Raw genomic sequence first — 19,764 nt, forward strand, 5'->3', positions numbered from 1 at the left:
GTCCGTAAACAGTACTCGTGTTTGAGGGTTTCACTCAAAGGAAACGCTCCAGTCGCTCTCGACACAACACTCACATCTCCACTCAGAGTCTACACACTAGACGATTTCAGACACGGCGAACCGTCAGCGACTGATCGTGTGAGCGTTATATTTAGAGAGACTTGGATCCCTGGTGATCAGCCCTCCTGACAAAAGGAAATTCTGGGTTAAACTGTGCGGTCAGCTTCCCACTCTAGCTGCCTGAGACAACACATGACGTCACAACGTTCGTGAAGTACGCCGAGAAGAGGGACGAGGAGCGATCGGTGCAGCGACGTGACATCTCAACCAATCTCATCATGACCTGTGAGATTAACCCCCGTCATTAGAGGTTAAAAACAACATGAGTGACCACACTGAATGAATGACAGAGACGTCTGTGGAGACTGAAATGATTCCTGATTATTCTGGTCCATGAGACCAAACGGGTCAAAGTTGGCAGCAAGACAGGATCTGACATCATTGTTTGTGCATTAGGGACGAAGGAAATGGAAGTGATTCTGCTGGTTTGAAAACCATCGTGACAACAGCAGCTCGGTCCAGCCTCAGTGTCTTATTGGCTAGAGTTTATTGAATTTGAGGAAAAAGGGTACAGTAGGGTCCGGGGCAATAAACGCTGCTGCACGCCTTAGTGGGCCTTGGCCTTGGGTTGAGTGATTCTACGGACAACACTGTACAGGAGTCCGAAGTTCTGCAAAGAGACAAAAGGAACAGGGTTAGTCTCGCGAGCCCAACACTCCCTGCAGACCTCTATAGCCCCACAGTGGACTCATCTTCAGGTACTGGCTGACTAACTACACCTGGTGAGGTGTGGGGTAGTGGTTAGTGTTAGTGTGGGTTAGTGTATGTCTGTAGTTGGCCTTGGGGCTAATCTAGCTGCTCTTGTAGTCGGTACCAGACTAATTGTTTTCCATTTTAATTGATGCTAAATGCCAGTAAATTGTTGTATTCTAAAGGTTATGCAGCAATCTGCCACCAGATGGCGCTTCATTGTTGAGAAGTGCAATAAATCTGTTAATGAATTTCTGATCTCTTTGTTAATACTGTTAGTGTTAGCTTTTAAAAAGGCAAAAGAATAAGATGGTGTGTCCTATACAAAAAGAGGCATTGACAAAACATTAACAGTGATCCTAAGAGTGTGGAGGAGACACCAGGGAACAGGTTACATGAGAAGAGCTAGACAAGGCCACAGGAGGACGCCGTTTTCTTCACCAATGAGAGCTGTTCACACAGAGTAAACGTGAGAGATGTGAAAGTCTCTGGATGTGCTGTGGTGAACTTTATTCCACCTGCAACATAATCCAGTATAACTGGGGCAGCATATTTGTAACCTGCTGGGTAACAGGATGAAAGACCAGCTGTTGGGCCTCACGCGGGTACAGCGGCCCGAGCGTCTCTGCAGGTCCTGGATGACAAAGACACTGACCGGCCCACGCAGTCGTTTTAGGACATTATGCAACACTGTGTTCAAATCCACCAAACGGCATCACAGCAGTGATCCGAATCTGAACGAATTCGCCGTCTCATATCCAGACTGTGTCAGGAGTGCAAACAGCAACATCACTGATTCAGCCTGTGATTTAAAACTTTAACTTTTTATGTGACTGTGAATCAAATCAAGCCTTTAACGGTTAAAGTTCGTCTCCGCTGATGTTCGTTACATCATTTTGTACTCAGTCAATTGCCCGACTTGAGTATTTGGTTCCCTGGATCTGATGTGAGAGTTAAGTGTTCCCTTAATGTATCTGAAGAGCGCAGGCCTGAGTCGAAAATATGCCATCATGAATAAAGTGACATGACAGCAGAGGACAGACTTACCTGGATAGCCAAATACACCATCCCCAGGTAGGCTGCGATGCAGACAGCCAGCAGCAGGTCAAAGATAGCGGGCTTCACTCTGAGTGAGAAAAAAGAAAAGAACACAGAGCAGTTTAACATGGGAAAGACAGCAGATAATAATCTTTGGCATTACTACATCATGTTTTAATTTCTGAATTTGATCTCATATGCAACAAAGTTTCAAAAATAATTATGACATCACAGCCTAGAGGCAACATTTAGCTGTGAGCTGCAGAGGTACGAGGAGCCTTAAAGCCCCTCCGTGCAGAGAAAACGAGCTCCCTGAAGCCGTACCTGTAAGCATTCATCGTCTGCTTCAGCTGGTCATAAAACACAAACTCTGGATCCCTGAAGAGGAGAGAATGAAAAGCTGACATGCTGACGAGGAAACAGATCAAAACCTACAAAATATAATCAAATAAACCTTCCTCCCATCACTGCAGATGTGGACTTTTTCCTTTTTTTTACCTCTTGTCAGCTTTGACGTAGTGTCTTTTGACATCCTTGAGGTAGCGTCCCAGGTGATACTCAAGGGTGGACACCACCGTGCTGTCTTTGTCCACCAGCTGAGCAGCTCTGGGCTGCGCCGTGAGCCAGTCCACCACGGCTGACAGCTGCTCCTCCTGCACCTGCTGGTAGCAGACCAACCATATTACAAAAGACATGTGTGAGCTCATCACCTGTGATCGCTGAGAGACTGAAGATGTAATAAATCCAGATTCAGAACTAAAAATGAATGCTCAAGTTATTTGCTGCACTGTGTATGTTTTAGGAAAATAAAATTAATCAGGTTCCAGGCAGGCGTGCGACTCGGATTATGTCTTATAAATTCAGATCATTGAAGCTACAGATGATTTACCAGGACAGACAGGTGACGTACCATCTGCTCAGTGAAAATCTGCAGGTCTCCAGGTGCTCCCTTTGCAGTAAAAAGAATAACAAACAGGTCACATTAGCATCACAGTTTCTATAATCGTCATCTGTTTAAACCTTTTTAAAAATGCTGTTAATACCTTTTCTGTAAGGTTGTAGACGACCCTCGCCAGAGCCTCTGCTACCAGCTTGGTGTTCCTGCTGAGCTTCTTCACATCTACGTGAGGCCTGTAAGACACAAATACAAGTTTGCAGACAGTTAGAGGACAGGAAGTCGTCCGAGGCGAAGAGCAGAAACCAGGGAGAGAAGTGAGACTGATCACAGAGCGTCTGTTTTCACACACAGACAGGCTGAGACGTAGGAAGTCTGAGAAGACGCTCGCTCACAGAGAAAAGACAAATCGATGGCTACAGGAGAGGAAACGACTCTCCTGACTCCTTACAACCTCGTTTAGATGAAACATTATAAACATTATTGACAGCATGGAAAACTCCTGCCTGTCTGTAGAGTAAAAAAGACCATCTAGATGATGACTTTGCTACGATTTTCCTGAATCTTGGTGGAAAATATCATAAAATAAAGAAAATGGAGTAAAAACAAAAAAAGAAATACAGGTTATGTAGATGGTCTGGTGTATCAATGTTAAAGGCAATTTAAAGAAAATGACCATCTCATCATAAAGACCATTTCAGTCACAACCTTCCTGAGCGAAAACAAGAATCTGACCACAGCTCATGACCAGCAGCTGGAATGGAAACACTATTTTTTGGTGATTCAAGAGACTTGCAATAATGAACCCACCCAGCAGGGGGCTCTCCCGCTCCGTGGCGAGAGGAGGGGGACACTGACCGCACGTCCATGATGCTGGAGCGCTGAGCCAGGCGGTGCGAGGGCAGGTGGGACAGAGTGAAGGCGGGCAGGCGGCGGATCCCAAAACGTTCGTGCTCCCACGCGAGCATGTCGTCAGCCAGGTTGATTTTCTTGTGGACCATGGAGAACTTGACCTCTGGATACTGACTCGTAATCACCTGGGAGGACGACACAGAAGAATTTAACCTCTGAAAGAAAGGTGAGACGAGGTGATCCTTCTAAGGTGCTCCAAGACTCTGCCATCATCGAGTCTGTGACTTCTTACCGCCTCCAGCTCTTTCAGCAGGGAATACTGAGGGGTTCCCTCTTTGGGAGGTTTGGACACATGGAGGTGCAGAGAGTCTCCGTTCCCCAAAGTATCCAGACACAACACAAAGGCTACGTTATCCTGCAGCAGACTGGAGTCTGACGAGGAAGACGGGGAAGAAGAGACAACAGATCTAACCAGCTTTTAAACACATTACTACTAAAAATACTACAAACTATATTAAATAATTATAAAATATGTTTTTATATACATTAACTTGATGTTGAAATGTGGATTATGGATGCATGAATACGTCAGGGGTTTGTGTGAGACTGCTGAACGATACCTGTGTGGTCTAAATTGTCCTCCAGCCAGCGTTTGGTGCCCTGGTAGTTAAACTTTCCTCCACCGGACAGAAAGAACAGCAGGTTGTACCTGAACACAGCACGATTCACGATACATGAGAACTCTATATTGCAATATTGGTATATACACTCACTGCAAACATCTAATCAGCCAATCACATGGCAACAAATCAGTCCAATCAGAGATGTAAATGTGACATGGTGTCAGACAGGCCGGGGGGTGGGGCCCAGAGGAGAATGTCTAAAATGCTTCAAGCTTCGAGCTGATGTGATGTTTCGCTCAAGTGTGCAAACGACATGAAAGAATGGATCTGCCCTGCTTTGTGTTATTGGTGGTGATGTAATGGTGATGTAATGGTGTGGGCGGTGTCTTCTAGGCACACTTTTAAGCTTTGAGACATGGCGTCTTATCCTGCTGGAAGCAGCCATCACTGTGGTTGTAAACACGTGGTCAGCAACACTCAGACAGAACGTGGTGTTTAAATGATGCTGAGTTAGCAGCTGGAAATTATGGCGTCTACGGAAAATAAAAAACAAGGTTTTTCTAAAATGACGCATATGTCCAAAGAGTTTTATCTAAAATGCAACGACCACAACTTGAAGCTGAGGCTAAAGTGGAAGAAGCCAAATAACAACAAACAAACTAAATAAATCTCTCGCTCTCCTCCACTGCGTGTCTGTTAGTCTGTCTTTCTCCTCAGACGGACGTCCCTCCCTGAGTCTGGTTGTGCCGAAGGTTTCTTCCTGTTTCTTTTGCATTGTTGCCGAGTGCTTGTTCAAAGTGGGTAATTTGATTGTTATAAAGCGCCGTGAGGCAACTGTTGTTGTGATTCAGGGCTATAGAAATAAAATTCAATCAAATCTAAATCTCCTGAGTGCTTGTGGTCATTCAACAAATAGTCAAAATAACAGAGAAATTCACAGATTTTTCAATAAAACAAGACAACACAGGTTACCAGCCATATACAGTGGCTTGCAAAAGTATTCGGCCCCCTTGAACTTTCCCACATTTTGTCACATTACAGCCACAAACACGAATCAATGTTATTGGAATTCCAGGTGAAAGACCAATACAAAGTGGTGTACACGTGAGAAGTGGAACGAAAATCATACATGATTCCAAACATTTTTACAAATAAATAACTGCAAAGTGGGTGTGCGTAATTATTCAGCCCCTTTGGTCTGAGTGCAGTCAGTTGCCCATAGACATTGCCTGATGAGTGCTAATGACTAAATAGAGTGCACCTGTGTGTAATCTAATGTCAGTACAAATACAGCTGCTCTGTGACGGCCTCAGAGGTTGTCTAAGAGAATATTGGGAGCAACAACACCATGAAGTCCAAAGAACACACCAGACAAGTCAGGGATAAAGTTATTGAGAAATTTAAAGCAGGCTTAGGCTACAAAAAGATTTCCCAAGCCTTGAACATCCCACGGAGCACTGTTCAAGCCATCATTCAGAAATGGAAGGAGTATGGCACAACTGTAAACCTACCAAGACAAGGCCGTCCACCTAAACTCACAGGCCGAACAAGGAGAGCGCTGATCAGAAATGCAGCCAAGAGGCCCATGGTGACTCTGGACGAGCTGCAGAGATCTACAGCTCAGGTGGGGGAATCTGTCCATAGGACAACTATTAGTCATGCACTGCACAAAGTTGGCCTTTATGGAAGAGTGGCAAGAAGAAAGCCATTGTTAACAGGAAACCATAAGAAGTCCCGTTTGCAGTTTGCCACAAGCCATGTGGGGGACACAGCAAACATGTGGAAGAAGGTGCTCTGGGCAGATGAGACCAAAATGGAACTTTTTGGCCAAAATGCAAAACGCTATGTGTGGCGGAAAACTAACACTGCACATCACTCTGAACACACCATCCCCACTGTCACATATGGTGGTGGCAGCATCATGCTCTGGGGGTGCTTCTCTTCAGCAGGGACAGGGAAGCTGGTCAGAGTTGATGGGAAGATGGATGGAGCCAAATACAGGGCAATCTTGGAAGGAAACCTCTTGGAGTCTCCAAAAGACTTGAGACTGGGGCGGAGGTTCACCTTCCAGCAGGACAACGACCCTAAACATAAAGCCAGGGCAACAATGGAATGGTTTAAAACAAAACATATCCATGTGTTAGAATGGCCCAGTCAAAGTCCAGATCTAAATCCAATCCAGAATCTGTGGCAAGATCTGAAAACTGCTGTTCACAAACGCTGTCCATCTAATCTGACTGAGCTGGAGCTGTTTTGCAAAGAAGAATGGGCAAAGATTTCAGTCTGTAGATGTGCAAAGCTGGTAGAGACAGACCCTAAAAGACTGGCAGCTGGAACTGCAGCAGAAGGTGGTTCTACAAAGTATTGACTCAGGGGGCTGAATAATTATGCACACTCCACTTTGCAGTTATTTATTTGTAAAAAATGTTTGGAATCATGTATGATTTTCGTTCCACTTCTCACGTGTACACCACTTTGTATTGGTCTTTCACCTGGAATTCCAATAACATTGATTCATGTTTGTGGCTGTAATGTGACAAAATGTGGGAAAGTTCAAGGGGACCGAATACTTTTGCAAGCCACTGTATCACCCTCACAAAGGCCCGCTCTTTTCCATAATATCATTAAATAGGAATAAAATTACATTGACAGCATGTGTGGCTGGACTAACTACAGTGATGTCAGGAGGGTCCTTAAATTTGGGCACATTCAAATCTATAAAATGAGTGTACTGTGTTTGTGTAAATTACTTTGAGGAGGCATTACCCAATCAGCTGAAGCATGTAAAGACAGTGAGATGCTCAGCACATCTCTTTTACTTTAAATAAGCATCTGATGAAGTTTAGCTGGAGCTAAACGCAGCCCTGCAGTCACATAGTTTTGATTTGGTTGTTGTGTAATAACTCAGCTTCCCATATTTGATCGGACTTGGCTCCAGCAGGGAAAAAATAATGATGAAGCCAATCTCTAGGCTTCAGTTCAGCTCCAATTAAAAACCATTGACGGATGCCATCACTTACTACATCCATCTTATATAAGGCCTACAGTAGTGCCAACGATGCACTTATGGTAAAGTCCACTTTCACGGTCTTTAACAAGCGATTTCTCTCACTTCCTCTGCTGTTAAGTACTTTCAGACATACCATATCAGGATATTACTGACCACTCTGAGTGTTTAACACGGTCAGATGTGGTCGTTATCTCAGCCGAGTGCAAAGATAATTCAATACAGTCCTCAAAAAGCAGCCTAACCATAACAAATGAGACAGACGTAACAAACAGACTCTAGCTTATGTTCACATGAACTACTGAGGTCAGCAATCAATACTACTTCTGTTTTCTCATATACACTTTGCTGCAGATGTATTCACTGACCCATCTAAGTCACTGAATTCAGGTGTTCACATCACTTTCATGGCCACAGGTGTATAAAGTCATGCAGACTGCTCCTATAAACATGTGAAAGAAGGAGTTGCTCTCAGGATCTCAGTGAATTGCCGCGTTGCACCGTGATAGCTGCTAAATATTCCACAGTCAACTGTTAGAGGTAACATAGCAAAGCAGAAGTGATTTGGAACAGCAATCATAGAGCACAGAGGTCGGCGACTTTCTGCAGACTCGATCACTAAAGACCTCCAAACTTCATGTGACCTTCGGCCATGTCCACACTAATACGTTTTTGTTTGAAAACCCATCTTCTTCTCTCCGTTTTGGCCTTCCGTCCACACTGAGACGGCGTTTTTTGAAAACGCCGTTTTCGCGTTGCGGTGTGGACAGCGAAAACGGAGGCTTTCAAAAACCATGACGCATTTTAGTCATTTGATGCAGTCATGTGACCAATTCAACTAAGATGGCGGAGAGCATTGTACAGCAGTTGTTTTGGTTTCCTCTCAACTTTGACAGCCCTATTAAAGATTAATATCAGTGGTACAAGCTCCAGATAAAACTCGGCACTTTTCCTCGACATTTTGCCAGAAAGTAAACAAACGGCAGACGGAAATGACGCAGCTCAATCATCTTAATTTTCATCACCAAGCACAATGCAAAGTGTTGGTGTGAAGCAAACCACCACTGGACTCTGGAGCAGTGGACACTTGTTCTCTGGAGTGACCAATTGCGCAGTTCGATGGACGAGTCTGGATTTTGCGGTTGCCAGGAGAACGGTGACTGCATTGTGCCAAGTTTGGTGGAGGGGGATTACGGTGTGGGGTCGTTGTTTTTAGGAGTTGGGCTCACCCTTTATGTAAGATGTGAGAAGTTCCTATGAAAGGAATTCTTAATGCTTCAGCATATTTTGGACAATTTCATGCTCCCAACTTTGTGGAAACAGAGTCCTGACCTCAACCCGACAGAACACCTTTGGGATGAATTAGAGCGGAGCCAGGCGTTCTCATCCAACATCAGCGTCTGACCTCACAGAAATGCTTCTGGAAGTATGGTTTTGGGGATTTTTGACAAAACTCTTAAACCCCGTGGAAAGCTTTCCCAGAAGAGCGGAAGCTGTTATAGCTGACATCATATTAAACCCTTTGGATTAAGAATGGGATGTCACTCGAGTTCATGTGTGTGTGAACGCAGGGGCAGAACAGACCTTCGGTGCGACGTCTAGCTTGAAGACATCGCACCACGGTGCTACCTGAGACACAAATGATCAGAAAGCATCTTAACGTGGTCGTTGTTACTCACGCAGCGTGCGTCCTCTTGTAGGTGTAGAGTTTGGAGAAGAGTCGGGCCAGTTCCAGTAACATGGACACTCCACTGCCGTTTGAGTCTGCTCCATATGACAGCCACTACACAACAGAGCACAGGCTGATTACTTTGCTGCCCTATTTTCTCGTTTTTGACCAGCTCTCCACAAATATAACCTCTCCTACTTTAGCAAATCCTGGAGATATTTACTGACAAACCACCTGACTGTGTCCAAGTTGTCAGTGATGACTGAGTTAGGAGAAAAGAAGCATACCGGAGCAACACCAAAGGAGTCGTAATGGGCCACCACCACGATGGTGGGGAGGTCCTCTCCTCCAACTCCAGCCAGACGGCCCTGGTGAGCAAACAGATTCAGCCGTTATATCACACTGAGAATAAAAGGGGAAAGAACAGAAAACAATCTCACTGTGTTCGGTTAATTCCACTCTTCTGCTAATCTGCTGATCCTCTGCAGTCAGGCTTTTTTAACACAAAGCTCAAAATGACTGTTTTTAGTCAATATAATGTACCAAAACAGTCGACTGCATCAGCTTTAATCTTCACCATTCACCAGCAGGGACCACGCCTACATTTATTAAAAGAGAATGGAGGATGGAGTGACATGTGCTCCTGAAATTCAGATAAATCATCTCCAATTAGAGTAAAGCAAGTTTAGAGATAAGCATCCCCTACAGTTGTTTCATTAAATACGAGTTTGCGATTACTGAGACAGTCCATGAAACTCTCAGGCAAACACACAGTTTCTATCCATTTGAACATTTTAAACCAAAACATCAACGCGCTCGTCTGTTCAAAGGTTACTCTAATGTAAAGTCCTGCTCCCATCAGTTTGCTGATTTTACAGACTAAGAGTCAAGGACAAATGAATCTGACTGACACTCTCGGAGGAGGAGCGATGCTGTGCACAGACGGACAGATGACAAAGTCTTCAGATGAAATCATTTTGAGCATGTCAATTTTAAATAACATGAATTCATTGTTCATTCATTTGTTTTTTCTTTTTGTTTTTTGTTCTGTATTTTTATTTATATTTACATGTTTAAAACAAAACAAATCAATTTTATTTATACATATATTTATAAAATAATAAAATACATTTTATTAATTTAGAGAGTGTCAATTCACAACAGCAGTCACCTCAAAGACTGTAAGGTAAAGCCCCGACACCGTATTAGAAAGAAACCCCAACAATCACACGACCCCTTATGCACTAACACCTGGCAACAGCGTGAAGGAAAAACACTTTAACAGGAAGAAACTTCTGGCAGAACCAGAGGAAAATGTCATTAAATGTAATGACTAAAACACATGCAGCCTTTAGTACAACTGTTTTTATTAGAATATTTATTTAAGCTAACAGTCAAAATCAATTATGACTTTGTTCATGGCGTTCAGTCTTTTTTGGCAAATTAATGTGCTGAGAGCAAAAGATATGATCATGTGTGCATGTTTTTAGCAGTGTTACAGTTACTGTTCATCATCATCACCTATTTACACACGAGTACCTAAAGTCAAACAGCACCAAGCAGTTTAAAACTGCAGTTTATTGTAAGAACTCTTTGAATTATTTCCCGTCCAGAAACACTGAATCAAGTCAGAGTAATCCCTGCTGAGTAAATCCACAGCTTTTGGCCTGCTCGACTGTTTCTCGTTCAGGAGTTTAAGCCCACCCACATATTCAGAGTCGCACACACAAAACGCTAAACCAACAGTCAGAGCTTCAGGCAGCAGCAGGTTCCACCTCAAAGCAGAGAGAGAAAATAGGTTTTTGTTAAGTATTAGTGTATGGTTTGGCCTGAAGGCTTTTTTATGAAAACAAAAATACTAATTAACACGACTCGCCTTGGCAACATTTAAGAGACCATATGTTATGCAGTGAGGAGAAGCGAGCGCCGCGTCCCCAATGAGTAAATTAAACCGTGTTTCATTTCACTCAGTTGATTTTCCTCGTGTTCACTGTAGGAGGAAAACGCCTTCAAAAGCTCTCAGAGAAACGAGCCAAACAAAAGTTTAAACTGTGACCCTTCGTTATGTAAAACACAGTCGTAACCACCGTACCGTTTTTCCTGTGGATCTCACTGGATAACCTAATACTTTACATCTACCTCACATGAACATACACGTACTCTACAGAGTTTACAATAGTGACTAAGATACAACAACAGTGACTACTGACAATGTGGTGGAAGTGTTACTGGAAGTCAGTAACACACACGTAGCAGACATGAAAACTGTAATCTTACACTGGAGGTCCCTGCAATCTAAATATTCGAGGTGGGGAAAAAAACACGGTACAGCATAGTATTGCAATATTTTGTGTGGCAATACTGTATTAATACAGGGGACATTAAATATAAATATTTTATTAAATGAATTAAAACACAAGAACAAGAGGACTCACCTCATGCACCACAAAGGAACGTCGCTGGGTGCAAATTAATAGTTAAATATGAATCTGGAAACTTTCTGCATGTGAATTTCTGTCTATGTGATTTTTAATGATCAGAAACAAATCGAATGACCGTATTCGATCGCAAACTGATTTCAGTTATGGCAGGATTTAATGACAGCGTTTGTACGCTTGATGATCTCATTTTGCATAAATAATTTTTGAGTTATCTGTTTTATCCAGATAAGATAAAAGTTATTGATAAAGTTTACCTTTAAGCACATCATTTGCAGTTGAAAATAAGCTGATAACTCACATATATGTTATTGCAATATTCAGCATATGACAAAATATAAAAAATAATATTGTATTATGGGGTGTTCCCACCTCTAGTAATGGTGTCATATTTGCTACATGAGGTTTTTAGACTTCTACATCAACGTGACTTTTTTAAACCCCAACCTCACCATATATATTTTTTTTTATATAAACTAACTGTGAGCAACAAACTAAAATATAAGGCAAATTAAAATGCATATAACTAATATCTAATTTCTCCTTTTTTTATTTGTCATAAGGAGCAGTAAACACTCTGGCAATTATCTCATGGATCAGTTTTTACAGAGGTAAGTATGGTTAACATGGCTGTAAAGGAGGCTGTAAAGCAGGAGCATTATCCACCACCAAAGTCTGGCAAGGAACAACACAAGGATGAAATCAGAAAAGATAAATGAACATCCAACCAGTTTGTAATGTGGCTCACCTCTAAACTGGTGATGGCCCAGTCACTGACGGCTTTGCTCTGAGCTCCACTGGTCACCATCTGAAAGCCGTTGGCTGTGGCCGTATGCAGCAGGACTAGAGAAAGCACAAAAAAACATTATAAAAATCTAAAACGTGACGTTTAAAATCATACAAATTGCAGTTTTGTGCACAGTGCAGATCATCAGCAGGTTCTCTACCTTCGGCTGCTGACAAGGAGCCCTGTGAGGACGAGGAGGTCAGGGTCTGTGTGTAGATAGACAGCAGCTCATCATCCTCCATGGCGAAGTAGACGGGGACGATGGTCTCAGTAGCCAACATCTCAGGCTCCAACTCCATGAACTGCTACAGAGAGACACGGTCGAGGACAGCAGAGTTAATAAAAGGGAAGGAAATCTGACTCAACCGCTTCATCTCTGCCAGCGCTGATCTTCTGAGAACAACAAATGATGGGAGGAAGCAGCAAACTGCTTTACACATTTACAGAGCTTTTCTGGAAGTGTAACAAAAATCTGTGCAGATAACAATTCACCAGACATGTTAATTAGTTTAACATAACACATCAAATGCCTACTACTACTATAACTCCCTCCTTTTCCAGAAGATTCCCACACGTGAAGTGGGAGGTTTAAGTAGTCATAACATGTAGAGGATGCTTTACTGAAACAACATTCAGTCCGTCAGGTGTCAGGAAGGTTGCACATGCTCGGGCTTAAATCGGTGCAAAGAAACCCTTCAAAAACAGCTCAAAGAGGTGATGCTGTCAAAAAAACAACTGCCTTCCTATTCCTATCACAACTGAGGTGCCCTTGAGCATGGCACTTATTGCTGTAAAATTATGCTTTAGTTTTGTCTGTGTGCAGACTATTAACAGTAGAGAGGGGAAAAAATATACTATGCATAAAAAAAAATGTCAACACTGGGTGTGTCTGCATTTTTGCCTTCCTGCGATGTATACGTGTAAGTCACATGTTGTGAAATGTCTTAATACAACCATCACGAGTACCATCAGTACCATCAAGATTTTTCTCTCAAGACCTGATGCCTTACTTGATAATATCTTCTGCAAATTATAAATATAAACTAAGGCTGTGAGCACAAAGTAGCTTAGCTGCTGTTGTAATGCAATAAATTATAGCTACACTAATAAAATCAATGATCATTCACTCAATGGTAGCAGAGCTTTTATTAGGACAGGGTAGGCTTATATGTTTCTCTTTGCTTTAGTGAATTTGTATTTAAAAAATGGCCCACGATTATGTAAAAACAAACACCAGAGTTACCAAAATAAGCCTATAATATACAAATCAGACGGGCTTGTCATAAATGTGCTGCTGCTCTGATTAAAACAAAACCAGCTTCACAGCTTTACTAAATTACAAAGAATGATGGGCCAAGGTGCTACGGTGCAAATGCAATCCCAAAACTTCAGCCTTTGAAGTCTGATCGTGTGGCCTTGACTGGATTCAAACCTAACACAATACCTTTAATATGAAAGCACAATCAACCTGGAAACAGTCAAAGGACTGTGCGCTGAACCTCACCAAGGACCTGATGTTACCTCTTTTTCAGTTCTAGTTGAGCAGGGCACCCTAGCTTTTATTATAGAAAGTGTGTTTTTTTTTTTTTACTTTGTTTTATTTTTAAATGTATTGTTGATTTAGTGACCGTTATGTAGAGCGTATATTTTGCATAACCTGTGGAGCAATTGGGTCAACTTGTTTAAAATGTGCTATAGAAATAAACTCTGACTTCACTATATACTAAACCCACTGTGGAAACCAACACAGCACTGAAGTGAAAATGAAGAAGCACATGATAGTGGATTGTGGTGTTACAGACTGGGATGCTACCTGCACTATGTCTTGCGGCATAGCAGACATGTTCCTTGGCAGGATGATGACCACAGCCCCCGCTGACTGGCGCAGGGCTTTCTGGTACTTATCATAGGAGAAGTCCGCCAGCCGCATGATTACACAGCGACGACTTAGCACCTCTGCCTCCACAGTACGGGCCTCCGTGTTCAGGATGGCATTCCTGGTACCTGAGGACACAAGACACAAGGTTTGGAGCAGCACTGGGTGAGACCTGAAACTAATCTTTCAACACAGGGATGCTGAGGGTGGAAAAAGCTGCTTGGCCCAGACCTTGGAGTGGTGAAGTATTTGTCAAGGCTGACAGCTGCTTTACTTATTTCTGCCACAGAATCCCTTTAAGACACCCTTCATCTCCTCAGTCACTCTTCAGTGTACATGTTATACAGTCCTACAGGTCATTCACTCATCCACCTAGTTATCAATTTGAGGAGGAATGGCCTGCCAGGGTTTTGCGCCTCTCACATTTAAGTTAAAAAAAATCATTAAACGCACTAAATGAGGATACGCCTTCAGCTCTAAGCTCTGGTTGCATTATTTAAAGGAGCCTGGCTCCTGCTTGGGCCATAGGAAATGAGCTAGCTTATGCTAAGCTACATTAGCAGCCTGGTGTCATTGAAACTCCGCTACAGGAAATTAGGCGCTTACTGTGTATGACAACGAGGCTAACTGGTGTCGGACACTGAGCCCAGTCTCACCAACTTCACGCAGGAATGTCTGCTTTTTTTGTGACAAGCAGGCGAAAGAAGCAGCCACCTTACCGTACGGCTGTCCCTGTAGGTCGTACTGCTGCATGCGGTACACCGTGAACTCGTGCGACGCCTCGGCCGGGAGCGGAGACACCAGGATCAGCACCGCCGGGATGAAGACGATGAAGGTGAGGGGAAATGAAGATTTAAACATGTTATCGAACACCTCGCTGGCTTCCTCAAACATTGTGGCGACTGTATTGGGCACAAAGCTAAAGATAAAACGACCCGTTCAGCTGTCACCGCTCCCAGAGACTGACAGCCAGCCAACCGCAACCGAAGCCACTTCTGATCAGGCGGGCAGCTGGACGACCTCTGGACGGGAAACCGACGAATCTGACGCCGCTGTTTTTTGTTTTTTCATTAAACCGATTTGCTAAAGTGCCTAGTAAACAATACGAGATATCTTGTTTTTTATTTAGATCAGTCACTCGATAATTTATTATTTTAAACTGAGTTAAATTATGGGTCTTTCAGGGATCGTGTAGGACAACCATAACGGAAGAACTGTAAATTATTTTCTGACACCAGATGGCGCTATGCACCATGGAAACCAGAGGTAATTCTGTCAGGAGAATCCCTGCGTAATCATGCTGAAGCATACAAAAAGACTTCGAGAATCAGTGTCGTGTCTACACATAACACAAAACTTAGCAAAGAGCCGACTTTAAATTGTATCTTTAAGCACTTCAAATCATTTGTTTCTATTTCTTTCGTTGAATCTACAAAAAAAAAGCCAAAGGTAGTTTGACTTACATAAAATTGTATTTTTTGTATCAACAAAGTCATTCCCAAAGACCTTTTAGCTGACAACTTGGCATACCTCAGCATTGTGTGCAGTGTTTCCTTAAAAAAAAAGCTAAGAAAACTGTACAAATGGAGAAGAAAAGAAGGAGTGGGCCTAAAAACTATTTGCAGAAGAAATGAAAGTCATGTCTTTGAATTGGAAAAAAGAAATCCAACCAAGACCTGATACAGGACCTGAACGATGCATCTGGTCATTCATTTGATACTCTTCACTGAAGCCCCATCAGAAATGGTAAATGGACCTGTAATGGCATTTTTCTACCCGAACTGAGCACTCGAAGCATTTTTTACTACAAGCGTCATTCACCCATTCACACACATTCATACAATAGCTTTTTTCTTTATCTAAGCATCTAGTCTAACATTCACACACATACTCAGATGGAAGCAACACAGGGTTATAATTTATTTATGTTTGATATATTAAAATGATTTCCCTTCCTTAAGTGTAGCTTTAGTATCTTGTCCAAGGATACTTTGATATGCAGACTGGAGAATCAAATCACTGACCTTTTAGAGGACCAGTGCTGCTTCCTGAGCCACTGAAGTCCATGTCCGTGGTAACAGAACTTATGGAGTAATGAAACCAAAGTCTGGGATCATCTTGACAGAGAACAGAACAAAAGGCAGCCAACATCCAAAGAAGTGCTTTGAATGCCCTTCAAGAAGCCTTATTTTACTGTATTTTAGTATACGCAAGCACAAGTTTCAATACATTTCTGCAGCTTTTTCCCATTTTTCTACCAAAGTATTAAGAAATGTGGGGTAGCTCAAGACTTTTGCACTGACCTGTAAGTCATATTTGACTGGAAATTAATTTTATAGATTTTTTATGATTTTTATGACTAATTTGAGTATTTAAATTATTTTGGTTTTCATGCCTACAGACAAGCTCAGATGTCTATAATTATAGTGAGGCCTACAATATTGGAGTTTTTGTCCAGTTTTATAAAAAAAAAAAAAAAGACTTCCTCTGAGACACCCCCTCCCCCCTCCTCAAAAACAAAAAACAAAAACAAAAACAAAACAAAACAAACATCTAAATGAAATAAATATGTGAGCAAGCTCTTTTTAGTGTCTTCACGGGAAGGTATAATACATTTATTTAATTCATTAATAACCTTCTGTTCACAGGATCTTACAGACTGCTAATAATTACCCTTGAAAACAATTTCTCCCCCTGATTTCCCTCAGAATGACACCTGATTTGTTGGTGCATTGTTTCTCTTTGCAAACAGATTCTATGATTCGGTTATGTACAGCAATAACGAGCATTTTATAATATTTATATCAAATGAAGGCATCCAGTCAAATCGAATTGTCTATTTTGACTAAAGTTTTATTCAAAAGTCTCTTCATGTTGAGATAATGAGTATTATAATCACTGGCGTTCGTGTTTGGGTGCAGATTTGACAACACAAAAAGATATTTCTAATGAAGTTTTATATAATTAAAAAACAAAAACAATAAAAATTAAAGGCCCCAGTCCAATAGGGAAAGGCTATATTCTCCCTCTTCCCTCCATCGCTCCCTCCTTTTCTCCTGGGGCTTCTCTGCTAAGTGGGAGATTAATGCTGATATGATGTCCTGCCATCCCACTTAATGGACCTTGGCGTCATTATTTCCTGTTGTATGAGTAATCCATGCCCAGGCTGGTGAGAGGGCAGGCAGCAAACAAAGCACAAAACCAATTTAGTGTGGATGTTGAAACTCTCATTGTAATGATTTCGCATTATTGAGAAATGATCATCTGGAGATCCGCTAACACGGCCCGCCGCCCGCTTGAAGGAAAACAAACTGCGGCAGACAAAAGTAGAAAAGGAGAATTGTTCGTGGAGGAAAGTGATGTTCTTGTGTGGCTGGAGCGTGAGTGGCACGGCAGCAGCCGCATCACATGAATCCAGTCGCTCAAAATTCATAACATCCTGTTATCGCGCGGTCACCCGACGCACTCGCGCAGAGAAATGTGTGTGGTCATGTTTTTCTCATGATGTCGCCTTGGCAAAAACATTTTTAAAAAATAATAATTTCCCTCTACTTTGCAGTGAAGCCTGAGCGATACAACAACAGTCCAACACACTCTGCATGAACTGTTCAGTGTCCTCATTTCCTTCCAGTGCTCCTGGGAATGTCCTGAATCAGTCTGGCCCCTGCTCCCGACCCCGAGCCACAGAGAAACACTTTCTCTGTGAAACCACACAAAAGATGCAGTCAGTGTGTGTGTCGGGGTAAGTACGGTGGATTAACGAAAGATTATCTACCGAGCTGTAAGTAAGCAACTTCTGTGTAGCATGCCTGTGTACGTAACAGCCCACCCCCCTTTCCCATTCTCAGAGGATGCTGTCATTTTCTCACCACATGGTCACACTGAAGTGCTTCAACGACAAGGTCAGCACTGCAGAATGCCAAAGATACACTGTAAGGGGGGGCGCTCTCGGGCCAGAGTTCCCCACACAGACACCACTATTACCGCACAATGGTGGTCTGTCTGACTAAACCCTCGGAGCAGCTCGTCTGGGTACATTCAACCCTTAAAACACCACCGGCTGTAATCCCCTTGTTAATGAGCAGAAGCCTGGAAAACAACAAGATCCCATCCGATGGATAAATGTGAGAATAAGTGCAGGGGTCCATGATATCACAGCCCATTCTGAGCCTCATGGAGCTTTAAGAGTAGCTAAAGTCCACCTTCTTATATTAGTCTTACTCATATGTGCAGTCACGCTGTCTACAACCCAACCTTATTCAATGTATAATCACATTTACCTTCTTTATCTCCTATTCATACCCCAAGAGGAGGCTTAACTGAAAGAGTATAATCCTAAAAATCTTTGATAGACTTCCCGTTAGTCTGCATATTGAGCACTTAGTGAAAAAGCTGAAGGTTAGACTGAGTTTATTATGGAAATAGGGTCTTCTTTTAATGTAGCACCTAGGAATACACTTGTACAGGCTTTAATCCTAAATATTCTTGATTATAGTGAAATCATTTACAAGCATTGTCTAACTGTGCATCACACTTCTTTATTTTTCATGTCAAATTAGTTGTCCAGTCATCACTGTGTACTTTGGCTGGTTTCTTGGCTGTCAGTAAGCATAAAGAGACGCCCTTCTTAGCTCTGCAAACGCTGACAAACCGCTGCTGTGATTTGCCTCACATTAGATGGCTCCTCTTTGACTGACTGATCGATTGATCGCTTTATTTTGAACATGTAAGTAAAAATGTAATAAAAATAGGCAGAAAATATGCATTGTAAATATGTAAACGAAGAAAAAAGTCACAGTTTACATTGTTGAAAAGGAGCAGCACACGAATTATGAACTAAGCAGCTCACGTATGCACACATAAGCATACACAACATTCAACATGCAGTTCACAAACTAACCTGACTGGACACATTTGTGTCCCTTTACCTGGTAACAATAATATCATTGTATTTCTTTTCAGCTGTTTTATGTTTGTTTCCAAGCTTAGTTTTTACTTTATTTTATTCTATTGTTAGTGTTGTTTTGAATTTTACCATTTTTGACTGTAAGAACAGAAAATTAGTGTGTTCAACAAATCCAACAATATCAGCAGTTCACAGCTGTTCTTGTCACTTTTACAACAATGTCCTCCGACATTACAAAGAGCAGTCATAAAGTAGTTATAAAACCGTAGCACCAGTAAAGAATGTGAATGATTTCTCATTTATTACGTGCTTCAGACAGTTTGTCTCGAATGTGTTTCATGTGAAATTAGCAGCAAGTACAGAGTGAATGGTTTCTATATTTCTCATATATTGTTGTACATTCTCTGATGGTGTGTTAATTTTCCTCTGGCATATTTACATTGACATGTTCGTTAAGATGTCCCACTTCAGAATAAATAAATTCACATCCTACGTTGACACTATGTTTTGGTATAGTATGATTTTTGTCTTATTTCGATTTAGCGCTGACTTATTTTTTCAAACCATAAAATATTTTATTAATCTCTGAGGTAAACAAATTCAAAGCTTGCTGTAAATTCTCACCAGATCCAAGATATTTACATTGTTGGCAAATAAGACACTTAACATAAATCATCTACGTGCATAATAAATACCTTTGACCCCAACACTGACTCCTGTGGGACGCCACCCACAATCTCTAAATATTCACATTTCTCTTCTCCCATCTTCACAAATTGTTGCCTGATTGTTCAGTAATTTCTGAACGCTTTCACTTATTTTAAATATTTCCAATTTATTTAATAATATTTCATTATTAATTG

The 19,764-nt window shown here is 41.9% G+C and overlaps 1 protein-coding gene and 1 long non-coding RNA gene across 5 annotated transcripts; one reads left to right on the forward strand and one right to left on the reverse strand.

Moving 5' to 3' along the window:
- Positions 1-573: 573 nt before the first annotated feature.
- ncln (nicalin) lies at positions 574-15,013 on the reverse strand. Of its 4 annotated transcripts, none has more exons than XM_031745730.2 (15): positions 14,715-15,013; positions 13,933-14,123; positions 12,280-12,424; positions 12,081-12,175; positions 9,182-9,262; positions 8,905-9,008; positions 4,216-4,304; positions 3,888-4,027; positions 3,602-3,780; positions 2,892-2,979; positions 2,759-2,797; positions 2,347-2,510; positions 2,173-2,226; positions 1,858-1,936; positions 574-730 (listed from the first exon to the last, which is right to left on the reverse strand). In XM_031745730.2, exons 1-15 carry the CDS (start codon positions 14,887-14,889, stop codon positions 668-670), a joined length of 1,686 nt encoding a protein of 561 aa, XP_031601590.1. In that variant the 5' UTR covers positions 14,890-15,013; the 3' UTR covers positions 574-667. The 4 variants fall into 4 exon arrangements, with proteins under 4 accessions (XP_031601590.1, XP_031601597.1, XP_039462686.1 ...); XM_031745737.2 differs by having other exon boundaries at positions 2,347-2,507; positions 14,715-15,012; XM_039606752.1 differs by having other exon boundaries at positions 2,347-2,507; positions 3,554-3,780; positions 14,715-15,012.
- A 129-nt stretch (positions 15,014-15,142) lies between these two features.
- LOC120436212 lies at positions 15,143-19,394 on the forward strand. The gene is made up of 3 exons (XR_005610244.1): positions 15,143-15,261; positions 17,555-17,737; positions 17,844-19,394. It is a non-coding gene; the product is annotated as an uncharacterized LOC120436212 (long non-coding RNA).
- Positions 19,395-19,764: the final 370 nt, after the last annotated feature.

This window comes from Oreochromis aureus, linkage group 23 (assembly GCF_013358895.1).
Source record: "Oreochromis aureus strain Israel breed Guangdong linkage group 23, ZZ_aureus, whole genome shotgun sequence".
Classification (NCBI taxonomy): Eukaryota; Metazoa; Chordata; class Actinopteri; order Cichliformes; family Cichlidae; genus Oreochromis; species Oreochromis aureus.